The sequence below is a fragment of the Marmota monax genome, unplaced genomic scaffold, assembly GCF_021218885.2.
Source record: "Marmota monax isolate L192 unplaced genomic scaffold, Marmota_monax_Labrador192_F-V1.1 WCK01_AAM20220418_F8-fsc00135, whole genome shotgun sequence".
NCBI lineage: Eukaryota > Metazoa > Chordata > Mammalia > Rodentia > Sciuridae > Marmota > Marmota monax.
The window spans coordinates 1462680-1483062 of record NW_026694339.1 but is presented as its reverse complement, the minus strand read 5'-3'; the positions used below and the strand labels follow the sequence as shown (position 1 = coordinate 1483062).

Genomic DNA, 20383 nt, shown 5'->3' with positions numbered 1-20383 from the left:
AAGACATAGACTGACATTGTATTAATAACCAAGCCCAAAATATATATTGTCTGCACAGGATACACTTCTCAATCAAAGATATCCACAGATATCAAAAATTAAAGGATAGAAAAATGATAACCCATGCAAATAGAGCCCAAAAGTAAGCAGGAATAGCTACTTCTATAACTAACAAAGCAGATACCAAGTCAAAATTAATCAGAAGAGACAAAGAAGATTATTACATACTGGTAAAGGAACAATTCAAAAAGTAGACAAAAATATTTATGCCCCAAATATCAGTGCACCTATTTACATAAAACTAATACTACTTGGTGTACAATAATACTAGGTGATTTCAACATACTTCTCATCAATGGATAGGTCATCCAGACATAAAATTAGCAAAGACACTTTAGACTTAAAAAAAATACTATAAATCAAACAAACTTCACAGAGAGCTATAGAATATTTCATTCAACAACAGCTGGATTAACTTTGTTCTCAGTGTCTTATGGAAACTTCTCCAAAATAGACCATATTTTAGATCACAAAGCAGTCTTGGCAAATAAAAAAAATATGTAACTCCTTGCACCTTACCAGATCATAATGGAAAAAAAATTAAAAATCAATAATAAGAAAAACTGCAGAAACTACATAAATACATGGAGATTGAACAAAATGTTTTGAATGATGAATTGGCCACAAAAAAGGAGAAATTTAAAACTTCTTAGAACAAATGAGAAGAAAGAGGGACATTAAGAAGGTAGTTGTAAGATGAAAGGTTATAGCAATGAGTGCCTACATAAAAAAAATCAGAAATATCCCAAATAAACAACATAATGATGCATTACAAGATTCCAGAAAACAAAAAAAATTAATTCCAAAACTAATAGAAAGAAGAAAATAATTAAGATCAAAATCAAATTAAATAGAGAAGTTTAACAAATAATATAAAGAATCGATGTAACAAAGAGTTCATTCTTTTTGTTTGTTTGTTTGTTTTGTAGAAATCTAATGAGTTCATTCTTTTAAAAGATAAACAAGAGTGATAAACCCTTAAGCAAAGTATCCAAAAGAGAGAGAAGACCCAAACTAATACAACTGGGGTTGAAAAAGGAGATATAAACGACCTCATAGAAAAATAAATCTTGAAGAAATGGAAAATTTCTAAATGCAAACAACCTACCCAAATTCAACTAAGAGATTATAGAAAACCTAAACAGACCAAAAACAAAGAGATTGAGCCAATAATAAATAGCCTTCCAACAAAGAAAAGCCTGGAACCATATGGATTCTCAGCTGAATTCTAATACACCATTTTTTGCCTTTTTTTTTTTTTAAGTTTTTGAGTTGTGGAGGCTGGCCTAGAATTTGAGATCCTCCTGCCTTGCCCTCTCAAGTCACTGGGATTATATTTGTGCACCACTGTGCTCAGAACATTAAAGAAGAACTAATTCCAATGCTCCTCAAATTTATACATGAAGTGAAAAGGGGGATAACACTTCCAAACTCATTCTATAAATCCAGCATCACCCTGTTACCAAAACTAGATAAGAACACATCAAGGAAATAAAACTATAGACCAATATCCTTGATAAACAGATGCAAATATCCTCAATAAAATATTAGTAACCATAATTGACATACATTAAGATAACTGTATACCATGATCAAGTTATTTTCATTCCAGGAATGCAAAGATGATTCAGTATATGTGAGTCAATAAATGTAATTCAACACATAAGTAGAGTCAAGGATAAAAATCACATATTCATCTCAATATATGTAGAAAAAGCCTTCAACAAAATTCAGCACCCAATCATAATAAAAGCCCTGAAGAAATTAGGTACAGAAGGATCATAGCTTAGTACAATAAAGTCTGCACATAACAAACCCAAACCAATATCATACTGAATGGGAAAAACTAAAAGCATTTCTTCTAAAACCATCAACAAAAGAAGTATGTCCACTTTCGCCTTCTTTTCAATATAGTACTGCATTAGGTAGAGCAATTAGGTAAGAGAACAAAGGAAAGGAAGGGGAATACAAATAGGAAAGCAAAAAGGCAAATATCGCTACAGATTATATGATCCTGTACTTATAAGACCCTAAAAACTCCCCAAAAGACTTTTAGATCTGATAAGAAAATTTAGCAAAGTAGCAGGATATAAAATTATAATGCAAAAATTAATCACTTTTCTATACACCACTTTGCTGATAAAGAAATCAGGAAAACAATTCCATTCACAATAGCTGCAAAAATACCTAGGAACAAACCTAACCAAGATGGTGAAAGACTTCTACAATAAAAATTACAGACCAATGAAGCAAGAAATTTAAGAAGACACTAGAAGATGGAAAAACATCCTATATTCATGGATTCATAGAATTAATAATGTTAAAATAGCCGTATTATCAAAAGTGATCAACACATTCATGCAATCCCCTCAAAACACCAATAACATTCCTCACAGAACTAGAAGAAAAAAAACCCTAAAGTTCATATGAAAAAAAAAAAAGACCCAGAATTGCCAAAGCAATGATTAGCAAAAAGAGTAATAGTGGAGACATCATAACACCTAATTTCAAAATTGCATGGTACTGACATAAAACAGACACATAGACCAATGGAATAGAATAGGGTACACAAGGACTAACCCACTTAGCTGCAGCCTTCTGATTCTTGACAAAGGTGCCAAAAATATACATTAGAGAAATGACAGCCTCTTTAACAAATGGTGCTGGGAAAACTGGTTATCTATATGTTAAGGATTGAAACTAGACCCCCATATCTCACCCTATAAACAAATTAATTCATAATGGATACAAGACCTAAATATAATAACTGAAACACTGGGCTGGGGTTATGACTCAGTGGTAGAGCACTTGCTTAGCATATGTGAGGCACTGGATTCCATCCCCAGCACCACCTAAAAATAAACAAATAAAGTAAAGGTATTGTGTCCATCTACAACTAAAATAAAATTATAAAAAATGAATTTAAAAAACCTGAAACACTGAAAAAGATAGACGCAAATGTAAAAGAAACCCTTTAAGATATAGGCATATGCAATGACTTCCTCAATCAAACTGCAACAGTTTAGGAAATAACAAGAATTGACAAGCAGAAATGCATCAAATTAAAAAGTTTCTACAAAGCAAAAGAAACAATTAACAGAACTCCCGGCCATTTGTCCACACAGGACCTCCAGGTGCCCAAATAGGAACACCAGCATTAGCATTTGCACAGGACTCCTGGCCACCCACCTGCCCAGGAATCCTGGCCACCACTCCCACACAGGACACACAGCCTCAGCCCATGTGCAGGAACTCTGGCCACCACTCCCACATGGACCCCCATCTACCAATGTGGGGCTGCCTCAGTCACCTCCATCTTGGGGCACTGCAACAACTGTCACAGTCCCCTACACGCAGTAACCTACATCTGGGGACAACACACTGGATCCAGAGACAGCTGCCAGCCATAATACTGCAGGCCACAGAGCTGCATCTCTGAATACACTGCTTAATTCTACTGCCCGGACCCACCCAACCCAACACCCCATCACTGAAAGCAGCTACCTCCATCTTGGGACACCTTCATGTTCATCTTTAGTTGGGGCAACTTCCAGCTTGGAACACCAGCTAGGGCTTACAAGTAATATCAAGTTACTGAAAGTTCCCAACTACCCCTCTCCCTGGCAGTCAGTAACCCAGCACAGTACTTGAGGCTATATAGCCAGTCTGTAGCTCACAAAACTGGGGCACAAAACTGGGTCTTGAATTGCCCAATATAAAACAGCTCTCGGCAACAGGCACATAGTACCCAGAGCACAGTCCATAAGACCTCTGGAGAGAAAGGTTCCTAACTGGGAAGTAGAAAGAAAGGGGCTGAGTTAGATACAGTTTGGAGACTAAATTAAGACATCAGGAACTGCAAGGTCTGTAGTTGACATAAGGAGATAAGACCAGGAGTCCACATCACAAGAGCAAGTCCCAAAGGAGAACCTTGGGGTGCAGTCTGCCATTAGGGACTAGGAAGTACTATATCACCTCCAGGAGCTACACCCCCAAGACAACCCTCCCACACTAATAACTTTCACCATCCTGAGGGTGAAGATATCAACAAACAACAGACAACCTATTGGATGAAAAGAAAAGCTGGAAAGATATTGATTACCAACAAAAGCAATCCTTGTATCTTCCTTCAAGATTTTTTTTTCCCTCTCTCTTCTCCCGCCCTCACATCTCCAACATTTGTGAAACCGAGTACTTTTGAATTAGGCTTCTAGGGACTGGAATGTCTGAACGGTATATTACAGTGATTTTGTATATTCTTTTATATCCTATTTTAACATTTTTTATTTTTCTTATTATTTATGTTTGTTTTTTGTACTCTATTGTCTTCCCACTTACTTGTCTCCCCCAAATCACTTTCTCTCTCTTCTCCTGTAACTAATCAACTTCTTTAGACTCCTCTTTACTACTACATTATTTTATTATTAGAATTCATAGACAGCAAAACAGAAGAAATGACAGAGAAGGAGTTCAGGATGTATATAATTAAAATGTTCTGTGAATTAAAGGATGAGGTAAGAGAGCAAATACAGACAGCAAAAGATCATTTCAATAAAGAGCTACATAAGCAAACACAGGGAGCAAAAGATTAATTCAATAAGGAGATAGAGGTCTTTCTGAAAAAGAAACAAACAGAAATCTTTGAAATGAAAGAAACAATAAACCAAATTAAAAGCTCAATAGAAAGCATCACCAACAGATTAGATCACTTGGAAGACAGAACCTCAGACAATGAAGACAAAATATATAATCTTGAAAAGAATGTTGACCACACAGTGCAGATGGTAAGAAACTATGTGCAGAACATTCAAGAATTATAGGATAACATAACAAGACCAAATTTTAAAATTATTGGAATAGAAGAAGGCACAGAATTCCAAACCAAAGGAATGAAGAATCTATTCAATGAAATAATATCAGAAAATGTTCCAAACATGAAGAATGAATTGGAAAATCAAATTCAAGGGGCTTACAGGACACCGAATGTACAAAATCATAACAGATCCACACCAAGTCACATTATAATGAAAATGCCTAGCATACAGAATAAGGAAAGAATTTTAAAAGCCACAAGAGAAAGGAATCAGATTATAACATAGGTGGAAACCAATTAGGATATCTGCAGATTTTTCAATCCAGAGCACATCAGATAGAGCACTAATCTCTAGGATATATAAAGAACTCAAAAATCTTAACACAAAAAAACCCAAATAACCCAATCAATAAATGGGCCAAGGACCTGAACACTTTTCAGAAGATGAGATACAATAAATCAACAAGTATATGAAAAAATGTTCAACATCTCTAGCAATCAGAGAAGTGCAAATTAAAACTAAGATTTCATATCACTCCAGTCAGAATGGCAATTATCAAGAATACAAGCAATAATAAGTATTGGCGAGGATGTGATGAAAAAGGTACACTTATACATTGCTTGTGGGACTGCAAATGGTGCAACCACTCTGGAAAGCAGCACAGAGATACCTCAGAAAATTTGGAATGGATCCACCATTTTACCCAGCTATCTCATGCCTTGGGTAATACCCAAAGTAGTTAAAATCAGCATACTACAGTAATACAGCCACATCAATGTTTACAGCACTCTATTCACAACATCTGAACTGTGGAACCAAACTATATGCCCTTAAACAAATGAATGGATAAAAAAATGTGGTACATATACATAACGGAATATTACTCAGCCTTAAAGAAGAAAGAAATTATGGCATTTGCAGCCTTAAAGAAGAAAGAAATTATGGAACTAGAAAATATCATGCTAAGTGAAATATGCCAATCACAAAAAACCAAAGGCCAAATGTTTTCTTTGATGAGCTGATACTGATCCATAGTGGAGTGGGGGATAGGAAAGAATGAAGGAACTTTGGTTTGTGTAGAGGGGAGTGAAGGGAGAGGTGGGATTGTGGGGATAGAAAGAACAGTAGAATGAGACAGACATTATTACCCTATATACATATATGATTACACTACTGGAGTGACTTTGCACCATGTACACCAGAGCAATGAGAAGTTGTACTCCATTTGTGTACAATATGTCAAAATGCATTCTACTGTAAAAATAAATAAATTAGTTAATTAAAAAAAGAAATGCTTAGGCAACCAGTTTTTCTTTTCAGTACTTTAAAGTTACTGTTTATGTTCTCATTTTAATGATTTATTAATCTGGCTTGCCTTATTTCTGTTAAGTCAGCTTACACTCTTATATTTGTATCTCTGTATTTAATGTATCCCTCCCCGCCTATGCTGGTTACTTTTAAGCTTTTCTCTTTATTATTACCTCCAACAAAGTGGTCAATATTTTTCATGACCTAAAAAAATTGGCCATTATTTCTTCAAATGTATTTACTTTCTTCTCAATCTTTTTCAGGCACAACTTATATGTATTAGAGTGCTTGATATGATCCCATCAGTGTTGACATGACACTCTGTCCTTTTTTCCAGTACTTTCCTATTTTTATCTACATTGCAGTTCAGATAATTTTTATTGTGCTATCTTAAAGTTCACTGATATCTTCTCCTTTAATGTGTAACCTGGAGGTAAATGGATGGAACTAGTGTTTTTTAAAATTTGAGATATTGTGTTTTTCAGGTCTACAAGTTCCATTAGTTCTATTTTTCCATTTTTCTTCATATTATATTTTTTAAGTTCTTGAACATATTTGTAATATTTTAAAGTATGCTTTTCCAATAATTTTATTTTGCAGTTTGTTATTATTGATTTTTCTTCTAAATATGAATTAACTTTCTTGAGATATTCCATATTATGGTTTAGATAGGAGGTTTCCTCCAAAGCTCATATGCAAGACAAAGCAAGAATGTTCAGAGGTGAAATGATTAGGTTATGAGAGTTTTAATCCTATCAGTGGATTAATCCATTGATATGGATTAACTGGGTGGTAACTATAAGCAGGTAGAATGGCTAGTGAAGACAGGTCACTGAAGGATGTTTTTTGGAGTTTGTATTTTGTCCCAGTGAGCAGAGCTCTCCTTCTGTTTCCTGTCATGTCATGAGATGCCTTCCTCCACCATGCCCTTCCACCATGATGTTTTGTCTTCCCTTGGGCCCAGAGATATGGAGTTCACTGCTACAGACTGAACCTCTGAAACTGTGAGCCAAAATAAACTTTTCCTCCTCTAAAAGTTCTTGTCAGGTCTTTTAGCAACATCAATGAGAAACCTGACTAAAATATTCATGAATGCCCACAGGTTCAGCAAGACCTCTCCCCTCCAAAAGGCAAATACCTTACGTTACCTTGTATATATTCCCAGAGTTATTTCCCTTTTACATCCCCATTGGTTGTTCTTTCTTTGGTAACTGTATCTTGATCCCTGTGGAGTTCAGATACAGGGATCAACTCTTCAGCCAAAGTTCTAAGGGGATGCATATGTAAATTATGAGAATGATCTTCCAAATAAATTCAACTTTTATGGCAAATGCCTGTAAATTTCCAGCCACTTCAGCCTCCCAAAACTTTGATGTCTATCTCTTCAGCTAATGGAGACCACTGTGATTTTCTTGGATTTTCCTTCTCTACACTTCAGTACAAAAATCACATTCAGTGGCAACAATAAAAAATACAAATAACAATAAATGTTGGCAAGAATGTGGGGAAAAGGGTACACTCTAACATTGCTGATGGCACTGCAAATTGGTGAAACCACTCTGAACAGCAGCATGGAGGTTCTTCAGAAAACTTGGAATGGAACCACCATTTGACCCAGTTATACCACTCCTTGGTATAAACCCAAAGAATTTAAAAACAGCATACTACAGGGGCACAGTCACATCAATGTTTATAGCAGCTCAGTTCTTAATAGCTAAGCTATGGAACCAAACTATGTGCCTTACAACAGATAAATGGATAAAGAAAATGTGGTATATATACACAATTGAATACTACTCAGCCATTAAAAAAATGACTTCATGACATTTACAGGAAAATGGATGGATCTGGAGACTATTATGCTAAGCAAAATAACCCAGTCCCAAAAGACCAAAGGTTGAATGTGCTTCTGATATGTGTATGCTAACACAACTTGCGGGGAGGAAAAGAATAGAACTTCAGTAGATTAGACAAAGGGGAACAAAGAGAAGGGAGAAGGGAAAGGAATAGAAAAGATAGTGGAATGATTCTGACATAAATATCCTATGTACATATATGAATACACAACAGTGAATCTCTACATCATATACAACCACAACACTTAGGTCCTAATTAGAATAAGATATACTCCATATTTGTATAAATAAGTCAAATTATACTCCACTGTGATATATAACTAAAAAGAACAAAAATTTTAAAAACAAATAAATAAAAACAAGAACAAAATTGCATTCAGATACAAAAACAGTAAATTTTAGACTCGTGTAACTTTTCCCATTCTGTCAGGCAGTACATCTAGTGATTCCTCTTATCTAATATAAAGAAAGAATTGACTCTCATATTTTGTTCAGTTTTTCATTTGTTTAGAATGTGATAACTAGTCTGATACAATATATTCCATATGATGGAAACAGATGTCTCATGTTTTTATATTTAATGGTTACATTAAATCATCTTCAAGTGAGGGCACATTAGGAATTTAAAAATGTAAAAAAAGAGTATATTGTGGCAGTTTTGAGTAATGAGAAAAATACTGTCCTTTGAAGTAAAAAAAAATGTTCTAGTCCTATCTATTCCAGTTAATAAATTTTAAATATGACAGTTAATTGAAGACAGTTAACTGAGTTGCTTGACTAGATGACTTCATAAAATTCTGTGAGCCCCAGTCCAAAAATTAGATAAAGTTCAACAAATATACTTCAGTTACAAGGTTTATATGGTGACTAATGAATCTTTCAATTTAACCATTATTGTTATGTTCTTATAAATTAAAATATATTAAACATATAATATGCAAATATTAAAACTAACAAATAATTTTAATAAAAAACACAGAAATTAATTTTATTTTTTCAGATTTAATATATGCTTGCATTTTAACTATCCCTAAACAATATAAAGGACTGTCCTTAACTATCATCAATAAAGTAAATAAATCTTTAGACTAATAATTCTAATTTGTTTTCATTTCCATCTAAGAAATTCACATTTCTATTTTTCCTAGAATTTTATTCAAGAAAAAAATCCTGACTACTAATAATTACTTTAATATTCTAAAATAATCTATTGTATAACCCTGAAAATTAACATTAAATCAAGAGAAGATAATTGGCTAATTATGAACTCTAGAGAATAATCTATATTATCAAATTCTATATTCAAAAATATGCATTTATTTTCAATCAGATATTAAGCTCTGGTATTAAAAGATTAATTTTTAAATATTAATAATTAGTGTCAATGGAACTTTTTTTCACATTTCATAAAAGCTCTTTAAAGAACTTCCAACATACCAATTATGCATGACCTCCCCTGTCGGAATACATGTTGAGCATCTTTAATCAAATTTTGTTACTCCAGGTGCTCTTTCTGAATCTCTTAAAATGTTCTCTATAAATTATTTTACCCATATTATTATGAAAATCTGTGCTGGTATAGTTATTAATTTTTATATATGAATATCTACAATCAGATTATTATGTTGTACTTTTTTAGTTGAAATGGGTGTTTCTTAAATATTTTATTAAGTTGTTTGCTTAGGCTTATTGAGTTATTTTTCAAGTTAACAAATGGTAAAAATCATAGAAGTTGGGTTTTCTTCTGGCTTAAAAAAATCTAAAAATTATATTATTTATTTATACCTTTGGAGTCATATAAGAAATTCCTTTAATATATATATGGTTTTTCAGAAACACAAGAAATTAATTACAAAGTAATATGTTTATACACAAATATGAAGGGAGTATTTATTTTTAACAAAGCTATACTTGTTATATACATTGACTACTCCATTTCTGCAAATTGGTAAAGGTTTTTCATTTCCTGATTTCTGGATTCCCCCATGCGTTTGTTCTAATCCAGCTAATAGTTACCTAGTTTCCCATAGCCTCTTTTTTTTTTTTCTGTCCCACAGTTACTTTCTCTTAAACCACATGAGACATATAGAAGATCAAACAAGATTTTAAAAAATCTATGAAAATTAAATGCTTTCACTTCAAAGAAATGATAAATGTTTGAGGAAATGTGTATTTCTTTACCAAGATTACAACATTATACAATATATAAATGTATTAAAATATCACAAGGTACCCAATAAATATATGATTTTGTGTTAATTTTTTTAAATGCTACCAATTAATAAGCTACCAAATGAGTATAATCTTTACCAAGATTACAACATTATACAATGTATAAATGTATTAAAATATCACAAGGTACCCAATAAATATATGATTTTGTGTTAATTTTTTAAAATGCTACCAATTAATAAGTTTGTGGTTCTATAACAATAAAACAAGAGTTCTAAAATTTCAGTGGAGCTAGGAATCATCAAGAGACTTATTTGAAATTTGGTTTCTCACTCCCAACCATGAAGATATTCTTAATTCATTATACTTGGAGTAAGGCCCAGGTAGATGGTTTTTAACACAAAACCCAGACAATTCTAATACTAGTGGACCATACTTTGAAAATTACTACAGGTCTGTTGTCTAGAGTATGATGCCTCTAGTTGACAGAAGTATTCTGTTCTATTTCAGGTAACCTAGCCCTGTGTTTTCCAAAGTAAGGTACACAAAACCCCAAGAAATTGGGCAAAATAATCAATTGTAATAGGAAGTGAATATTGAAATTATTTTTATTTACAAAATAACATTATCAATATTTTTAAAAATAATACAGCTTTCTTTTTCCTAAAAATAACAAGCAGAAAGGAGAAATGATAATTAAGTTGTAAATGATTTAGCAGAAACAATTGAAAATTAAGCTAGCAAAAGTAAATTGAACTTAGATTGTTGAACTCAGAAACACTCAGAAACTTGAGATATCAGGTACTTCTGAAGGTGAGGCTGAAAACAGGTTGAGTATTTTTATAAAAAGCAGTTAAACTATCAAAACCTTTCCCTCATACCACCTATCAGGCAACTACACATTTAGCATTAGAAAATAAAGAAAATTTGTTCTTTGGAGTGTTTAATCCAGACAAATTGGGAATCAATGGCACCAGGCATTGCTGAAAGTGAGTTTATTGAAAAGAAGAGAATTAAATGAAAGTCTATCTACAGAAAGTTCAACTCAACCTCCTTTTCCACCTGACTACCAAACTGCTCAAATTGGCAGATTCTGTGTTGAAACTGATTGGCCCCAGAAAAGTAACCTATCAACGCTGACAAATCCCCATCTCAAGAAAAATATAGTCAAGAATGGTCAATGAAATCTATCCCTCAATAAGACACACCCTATGCGCACAGGATTTTTTAAGTAACTTTTTAGTTCTTAAATATTGATGTAGCATTAATCTATAATTAAATAAAGTATACAACACAAAAGACCATAAACAAAACAAAACAAACAAATCCCCAAACAAAAACCAAGTACATAGAGAAAACAAAGATCATGCAGGGAAAATTTTTTAAAAAATTCATTGAGTCAAAAGTATGGCAATATGTAAATCAATGGATGTGTAACTGATGTGATTCTGCAATCTGTATACGGGGTAAAAATGGGAGTTCATAACCCACTTGAATCAAAGTGTGAAATAAGATATATCAAGAACTATGTAATGTTTTGAACAACCAACAATAAAAATTTTAAAAAAAGGTAAAGATAAGCAAATATTCCAGATAATCTAACATAAAATTAGAAGTTCCATAATATCAGAATAATAACAGAGGAGAATATTGACATTGCCCAATAAATAACTCAACAAACTTCTCAAAAGAGAAAAAATGAGACACTTGAGACTGAAAATACACCCTGACTAGGAAAAACTTTTGCACACTGTCAATAAAGAGAAGATTTCTAAATGTTTTCATCCTTTGTGTCAGCCACAAAGGATAAGAAATCAGTTTGGTATCAGACTGCTTAATAGCAAAACTGGAAACAACAAAGAGTAGAAGAGTAAATATTTGGAGGGGGAAAAAAAACGTATTTCCCAAGATCTCAAAAAATTGACCTCTTTAACTCATTCTTGGGCAGTCCTATGTGAACAACTGAGTAAATGAAGATAGAGGAAAACTAAGGAAACAGGAAGAAGGACTCCAACAGATGAGAAAGGAAATAATACTCCCTAGCTTGATTGTGAAGAGAGATCCCAGGATAGAGTTCAAAAAGAACAACTGGTTCAAACTGCAGCAAGAGGTTAAAGGTCATTTTCATTGTTTCAATTCTTTCATTATCTTTTCCATAACTTTCTTCATCAACATAATTTCATGCCATTAGTGACAGTACATAGAAAACAAAGTAAAAAGCAAATAAGCAAGATACAATTATTAACTGCTGAGAAAATAGTAAACATTTTTTACAAAGAAGATGCTATCCTGAATAATATCTACCATTTTTTAAATAATGAATCCAAGAGCTAATTGGTGGAGAAAAAAACTTATTCACCTTGATATTAACCTTAAAATCTTAGGTGTCTGAAGCATTTCATTTCCCACTAATTTGGCATCTTATACCTACAATTTTTTCTTAACATTTTTGTCACAAGGATATATACATTTAATATATACCCTGTTGAAGTAAATGCTGTGTGATTACTAAAACTATACCAACTATTTCTAAAACTATCAGATTCAAGTTTCAAGTTAATATGCAGTAGTTTTGATATTCCAGGATTTATTGAAGAAATTTATCATGTTGGTCATCATTTTAGGTTTCTTAATTACTTAAATTCCTAAAACAATTAAGTGGATTTTCTTCTGATATCCCATCTATGATTAAAATACAATCATTTCCATTTGGTTCCATTCTGAGCATAAAGAGGACTTTTCTACTTTAACCACCTTATTTTACCAGCCATCCTCAGCAATTCTCTCCTTATTCCACTTTAATAATCTTTATCATATTCCTTTACAGTCTACCTAACTTCTATAATTCTTAGTAAGAATCTAAACATAGTTATCATTCCTAATATCTTATCATGAAAAAGAAAATAATTAACATTTCTCTTATGACAATGCTACCTTATTTCTTTTACTTACTTGTTATTTAATCTGTGAATAGGCATTATTCTGTGATTATTAAAAATTTTTTCAAAGTTTAAATTTTATTTACAAAATAATTATTTAGCCTTATTTTTCACTTCACAAAAGTTCTTATTGACACCTAAGACTAGCATTTTATTGCTTCTTCTCTACCTCAACTTGTAAAACTGATATTTAGGTAAGTATCTACATGATAATTACTGAAGCATATCCAATCATGAGTTTTATGAATTGTGAAAATTCTCTTTTTAAAATTTTTATTGTTTCTTTTTAGTTATACATAACAATAGGATTAATTTTTATATAATTTAAATATCATGGAATACAATTTGCTCAAATTCAGTCCCCAGTATTTCTCTTTTCCCTCCCATCCTCCCTCTCCCTGTTCCCTTCTCTCTACACTACTGATTCTTCCACTACTTACTTTTAGATTTTTTTTTCTTTTTGGTTAGTTTCTTATGGATACACATGATAAATTTTCTTTGTACATACATGAATATACTATAGTAGAAGTTCTGTAAAGTTTAAAAATTGTAAGGAAAAGAAGAAGCTGAAGACTCCCTTGATCACACAATTCCCAGTTTTAAATAAATTTCTCTCTAGAAACAACAACAACAATAAAAAGGCAATAACAACAAAAAACAACAGTGACATTTTTATTTATATTCAACCTTTCATCTAAGAACATGTAATCTGTAAGTGACTATTACCTCATTTTACCACTGAGGCATAGAATTATAGAGATTGAATTGAACTCAAGAAGTCATCTAATCTAGCATCTATATCCAAGAATGATTGCATTTTAACAATCCAAGATTATATATATATCCTTCTTTATTTTTCAAAATTTCCAGGAACGATTTCACAACATGCCTTAGCAATCTTCTCTGATGTGCAGTATCCCTTATTTTACTTATAATTCAAATTGCAGATAAGAAGGCAACAAAACCCATGTTTCCCAGATCATTGGTAAACGTTCTCAAGTGGTTGTAGTTTTAAAACAACCACAAAAATAATTACATAAAGAAATGGTTATTTTAGTAAAAAGTTTCAGTCTCTATAGTCAACTATTCACTTATTTCAAGCAAAATTCAATTCAAAATAGTCTGGTATAAAAAAACACATCCATCTTGAGTTCATAAGAGTTGTCCCCTGTTGGTAAGAAAAATAATTTCTATTTGATATGTATTTATGAGTCTTAAAAATGATAATGGAAAATATTTACTGGGAACATAAGTATATATATGATTATTACTGAAACATATCCAATCATGAGTTTTATGAATTATGAAAATTTTCTTTGAGTGACAGGCACAATGTACTCAATGCACAATGTCACATTTAATCCTAACAGCAACTCTATGAAGTAGAGATTTCTAGATGAAGAAACTGAGGCTCAGAGAAGCTAAATTGTCCAAAATCTCATAGCTAGTGAATGGCAAAGCCAAGATACCAACCTAGACTGTCTTGTTGTAATTTACTGTCTCTCATACTTTTTTGTAATTTTTATTTTTTATTGGTTCTTTTTAGTTATATTGAACATTAGGATTAATTTTGACATAGTCATAAAAGCTTGGCATATAGTTTGTTCTAATTCAGTCCCCAACACTTCTACTTTCCCATCCTTCTTCTTTTCCCCAGTTCCCTTCTGTCTACTCTACTGATCTTTCTGCTATTTACTTATAACTTTTGATTAAATTAGTGTCTTGTGGATGTATACGATGGTGAGATTCACTGTGGTATATTCATATATGTACATAAAAAAGTTAGGTCAGATTCATTTCACTGTCTTTCCCTACCATATATTCTTAATAAATTTGAGTCACTATATCATTATTAGACTGCTTTAAGACTGGTTGAAACATCCATGAAAAGCTATATTTTTCAAATTCCTATTAGTGCCTCTGTATTTTTAATATAAAAGATGATCTGAGAAGTATATGTACTTTCTTTAAAGATGGGTATTTCTATGACAAGTAATACTACAAGTTTCATTTTTTTAAAGTTTTGTTGATTATACAATATTTCTTAGGCTTGTTCAGATTTTTTTTTTAATTTATCTGAATACTTTCAAACAAAATTTTAGTTATTTCAGATTTTGCTCATTCTTTCAAGGAGCAAGACTACTTTTAGGTCTTATTCTAAATGAAAAGAGGCATATTTGAGATTTGAAGCTAGTTTAGAGTAGCTTAATTCTAAATATCTTCTAAAATATTGAAACAACTAGAAAGTTCTTCCTGGTATAAACTATGAGCAGGTAAATGGCCAACTATATTAATCAAATAAGTATCACTGCTTTGCTAAGGTAATTCATGCTATTAGTACAGTAAGGATACTTCCAACCAGGTGAATATATGTAATGCTTTCTTGATATTTTAGTTTATTAGTTCACATTGCTATTTAGAAGGAAAAAATAACAGATTTTAAAAATCATTAAAACTTTGAAATTTGATTCATATTTCAATATTTAGTACAAAATTACCTTTTTCATTGTTTCCTTTCCCACTGTAATCTCATGCCCATCCTGCCCCATGCCATTCTTAAAGAACAGAATTCGGACTGAGGTCTTCTCAATAAGTTTCTTCATTCTAATAGAAAGTACAGGCTTGGTTTTCCGTCTTTTGACATCAGTAGGAAGCATCAGCCCACTCATTGTCCAAGTTACTTTCTTCATTAACAAAAGATGGTCTAGAAGATAGTTTTTAAAAAAGCAAGTCAATATTTGGCTTCAGAATTAAAAATGGACACATCATGCTTCCCTTCCCCCTTTTACCTATATCATACACACTGGCCAGTCTCCATTTAGATGCTGGTTTTCTGAAATACTACCACCAGCTTCCCACTAACCGTGACATAAGCTGTAGCAAGCTGTCTGCTCTGATAGCTTGCATAAATCATCATTTCTGAAGGGAACAGATGTTCAGGATATGAAAGAGTAATACCACAATTTAGTCCTAATTAAAATTCACCTTAGCATGCCTCTATTACAGATCAGATGCGCCCAGCTGAAAGGGTCCAATCCCTTTGCTGACTATAAAACAACACAGATCCTGAACTTTGTGGTGAAAAAACACCTTTTCTCTTAAATATGATTTCTTATCCATGGTGCTTTAAAGATGATGACCTCCAAATATTAACCTTATACCATAATTCTTCTTCTGTAACTAGAATGAAGGTACCTTCTAGGACACCATGTGAGATATCCAAACCATTTCACTGAAAATGAAAAACAGTTTTTCATTAACAGTTTACATTGACCTATACATTTGCAAAGATGTGTGCAGAAATTTAAGTTTCAAAACTCCCACTAATATTAATGGGAATGCAACTAAATTACTATGTATGGTTTTGAAAATATAAGGGTAAGAACAGGAGTGTGGTATATTGCATACTAAGCTGCTGTCAGCATTCCTTTATTTTCAAGATGTTTCATTTCATAAATAAATAATCTGCACCTGAGCTATTTATTTTATTTGTGCATTCACTTTATTTTAGATCATATACCTTTTCACATAAATTACAAAAGCACAAATGATCCCTCCCTCATCTGGTCTTATTTGTCCTAAAGAGAGAAGTGTAATTTTATTTACACAAAACTAAAAATAGCTGCATTTACTTGTTTGTCCAAAATTCCAAACAACGCTTCTCGGTTAGCACTTTCCTTCAACGAAGCTTGATCTCTTTGACCTAGAAAATGTACTTTAGATAAAATCTGCTGTTATTGACATAAAACACATACCAGGGGTTGCTATGAACCTTAAAGTCTCAGAGTGGTTATATTTAAAAAGTTTGTAAAATCCTCTGTGCTACCATACCTTCAGACAGACTTATAGCCACACACACACACACACACACACACACACATACATACACACAGTGAGCAGAAATATGAACAAATTTGCAGAGTAAATTAAAATTAGAAGTTTATATGTGATTAGCCTTCAAAAAGAAAAAAATTAGCATAGTTATGTGTTTTTTTCATTTTGTAATCTTAAATTGATAAGAAGTGAATTAGATAAATGATCTAGAAGTTAATGGGTTCATATATTTCCAAAGGAATTGAAAACAGGTACTCAAGTAAATATGTATACATGTAAGTTCATAGCAGCACTATTCACAATAGCCAAAAGATGGACACCAAATGCTTATCAATGGATGAATGGATAAACAAACTGATATATACATAAACACACAAGCACAAATATATATCACATATATACTAAGAAGTATTATTCAGCCATAAAAAGAAGTAAAATCACTGATACATGCTACAAAGTAGATAAATGTTGAAAACATACTGAATGCAGAAGCCAGACATAAAAATGACATATTGTATGATTACACTTATATGAAATATTCAGAATAGGTAAATCCATAGAAAAAGACATAAACTTAGGGTTGCCTGGGACTGAAAGGAGAGGGGAACGGGAAAAACTTAAAGGGAAACGAGTTTTATTTTGGACTGATGGAAATGTTCTGGAACTAAACTGTGAAAGTACTAAATGTTATTGTTCACCCTAAAATGATTAATTTTATGTTATGTGAATTTTACTTCAATAAATAAATAAAGATTGAAGAGAAGAAGTTCTAAAAGTATCTCTCAGAAAATTCTTAAAAACCTCACTGGAAAAAAAAGGCTAATGAATTCTTGTAGTTTAATGGGAGTTTACCTACCATATGGATGCTTCCAGATGCTCTGCAAAGCAGAAAAAGTATAAACTCTACATTCAAACTAGATTTGAATCCCAGCTCTTTTTTTGGTGATCCTGGATAAGTTATACATCCCTGAATCTCAGATTTCTCTTCTACCAAGTATCTAATGGACATCATTCCACAACCTGATGAAGATTAAATATCTTATATGTGAAAGTACATAACATATTGAAGTCACTCGAAATGTTAGCTTCTTCCCTCTCCTTCCTGGAATCCTGCTGTCAGAGTCTGACAAAGAAAACAAGAACCCACTGAGTATCTGGACAGAGGGGACTATGGGAACTGGTTACATAAGTGAAGGAAAAAACTGAGAGGCAATCAAATGACAGTGAGCCAAGCCAGAGATTAACAACAGCATGAAACCACTCCCATAAAGGCCAGAAAAAAGAGGTATTACATCTGGATTTAGAGAACCTTACTTAAGGGTTTTCTCTTCAATTACTTCAGCCAGGGGCAAGGATTAGGCTAAAGCAAATAAAAGAACAATACCATATAATTCAAGGAGGTATGCTCATTACCCTCACACAACCCTCTGAGTGACTGAGTGCTTCCTCAAACTTTGTCCACAGGCAGTTCACTCGCTAACTATAGTCCCAGCCTGGCACCGTCTTTGCTATATGCAAGACTCCTTGAATTCCATTAGAAATAATGCTTATTGTAAGCCAGATGCTGTCTTATGTGATTTAATACCTATAACTTATTCAGTTCTCTGAATAACATTAGGATATTGGTAATATCATCATCTTCATTTACAGGCAAGGACACTAGGGATTAAATAACTTGACCGTGATCTAGTAGTTGGTGTATGGTAGAGCTTGATATGAATTTGGTTCTAGAATTGTGAACCTAATAACACTATTCTGCCTTAACCATATATTTTCCTGCCATTATCTCAAACTCAATACACACACACACACACACACACATATTTATATGTATGTATATGAACCAAAACTTCACATCTTTCTGCACACATTAACTCACCCTTCACAGTTGTCATTTCTGTTAATGTTTCTTTCACACTTCTTTCACTGTTATCCAGAGAGACCTTGAAAATTCAATACTTATTCATTTCTCTCAAACCAATTACTTATTAATTCAATAATATTTATTGGAAGACTACTCATCAAGACACCAGGGTGACAGCTGAGAAGAGTTTAGAGCTTCTTGGTCAAGACTGACAGTGAATGGCCTCTCTGAGGAGGTGGCATCTTAATAGAGGGGTCTGCATGATGAGAAGTTCTTTGTGAAGATCTAGGGAAAGAGTATTCCAGGCAGGGTAAAAACCAAGTGCAAAGACTCTAAAATAAGAATGAGTTTGGCATGCTTGAAAATGAAAACTAAAGTTTAGTCAGATGTAGAGTTTATACAGACAAACCCACAGAGGTAGAAAGGGGCCAGATTGTGCAGGTGAAGAAAAGGGGTTTTGATTTTATTCTAGATATGATGGGAAGCTTTACATGGTTCTCAGAAAGATGCTATGTGAAGAAGAGACCATAAAGCAGAGCATAGTAGACACTGTCGGTGCCCTGCCAACATGCCTTTTACCAGGTTAGTGCACTCAACTCCAGCTGTTGAGTCCTGTCTGCTACCATTTCTTGGCTGCCCCCTTCTTCTAAGAACTGCCCTTGACTCAAAGAAACCTAGCCAGGAAATGCCTGAAAGGTTATGATCTTTTCCCTTCTAAGTGGGCAGACACCTAAAGCTAATGAGTGGGGACTAAAAGCAGTCCCCCTGCCTCAATGAGGGGCTACTCTGTGGCATCTTTCCTCCTTCAGACTGGGGCTAGACATTAGCTGAACACATGGCTTGGCTGCATTTCAGCCTCTGCTCTGTGCTCTTTCCTCACTCACATTTCAACTGAGAGAATTCCCACAGTGGGACTCCTGGACAACAATCCCCACTTCAGTCCCTGCTTCTAGGGAACATGACCTGAAACATAAAGAAGAAGGAACATCTAACTCTAAGGAAGTTTTTCCTCAGAGTAACTCTTAGAAGAAATAATTTCTTTCCATTCCCAGCTGGACTCACTTCATTTCTCTCTCAGCCTCTTATCATTTGCAAGAGCTTCTTAATTGTAGTTACTTTTCCTCCATCACATCTGACATTCCATAGTCTAATCACAGCTGAATTTTCATAAAATATCAATTTTAAAATTGCCTAAAGGAAAAGCTCTTAGAGATAGGTTTTGAAGTTTATCCACTTATCAGTCAGCCAGCTGGTCTATCTGTCAGACAATCAACACATAACTGCTGAGCCCATCCTATGTGTCATATTCTATGCAAGTAAAATGAAAAAAGACATGAAGTCCCTTCCCTTAAACTTTATCTAACAGAAGAGTTCACAATCTCATACCATCCAAACTTCCTGATCTTATCTTACCCTAGTTTAGAGCCCTCATCCACTTAAGTCAATTGATTCTTTATCCCTTGAGAACACAATGTTCATTTTTAAACTCCACCTATTCAGACTCAAGTAATTCTCAAGATCCAGTTTAAAATCTTC

General features: G+C 33.1%; 1 protein-coding gene across 5 annotated transcripts in view; it reads right to left on the bottom strand.

The window, feature by feature from the left end:
• Dcdc1 (doublecortin domain containing 1) overlaps nt 1-20383 on the bottom strand; it is a 486421-nt gene that overhangs the window by 410836 nt on the left and 55202 nt on the right. For all 5 annotated transcript variants that reach the window (XM_058586488.1, XM_058586487.1, XM_046467509.2 and 2 more), the window contains one exon: nt 15648-15853. In XM_058586488.1, the coding sequence (XP_058442471.1) occupies nt 15648-15853 (206 nt within the window). The remainder of the gene's footprint in view (nt 1-15647; nt 15854-20383) is intronic.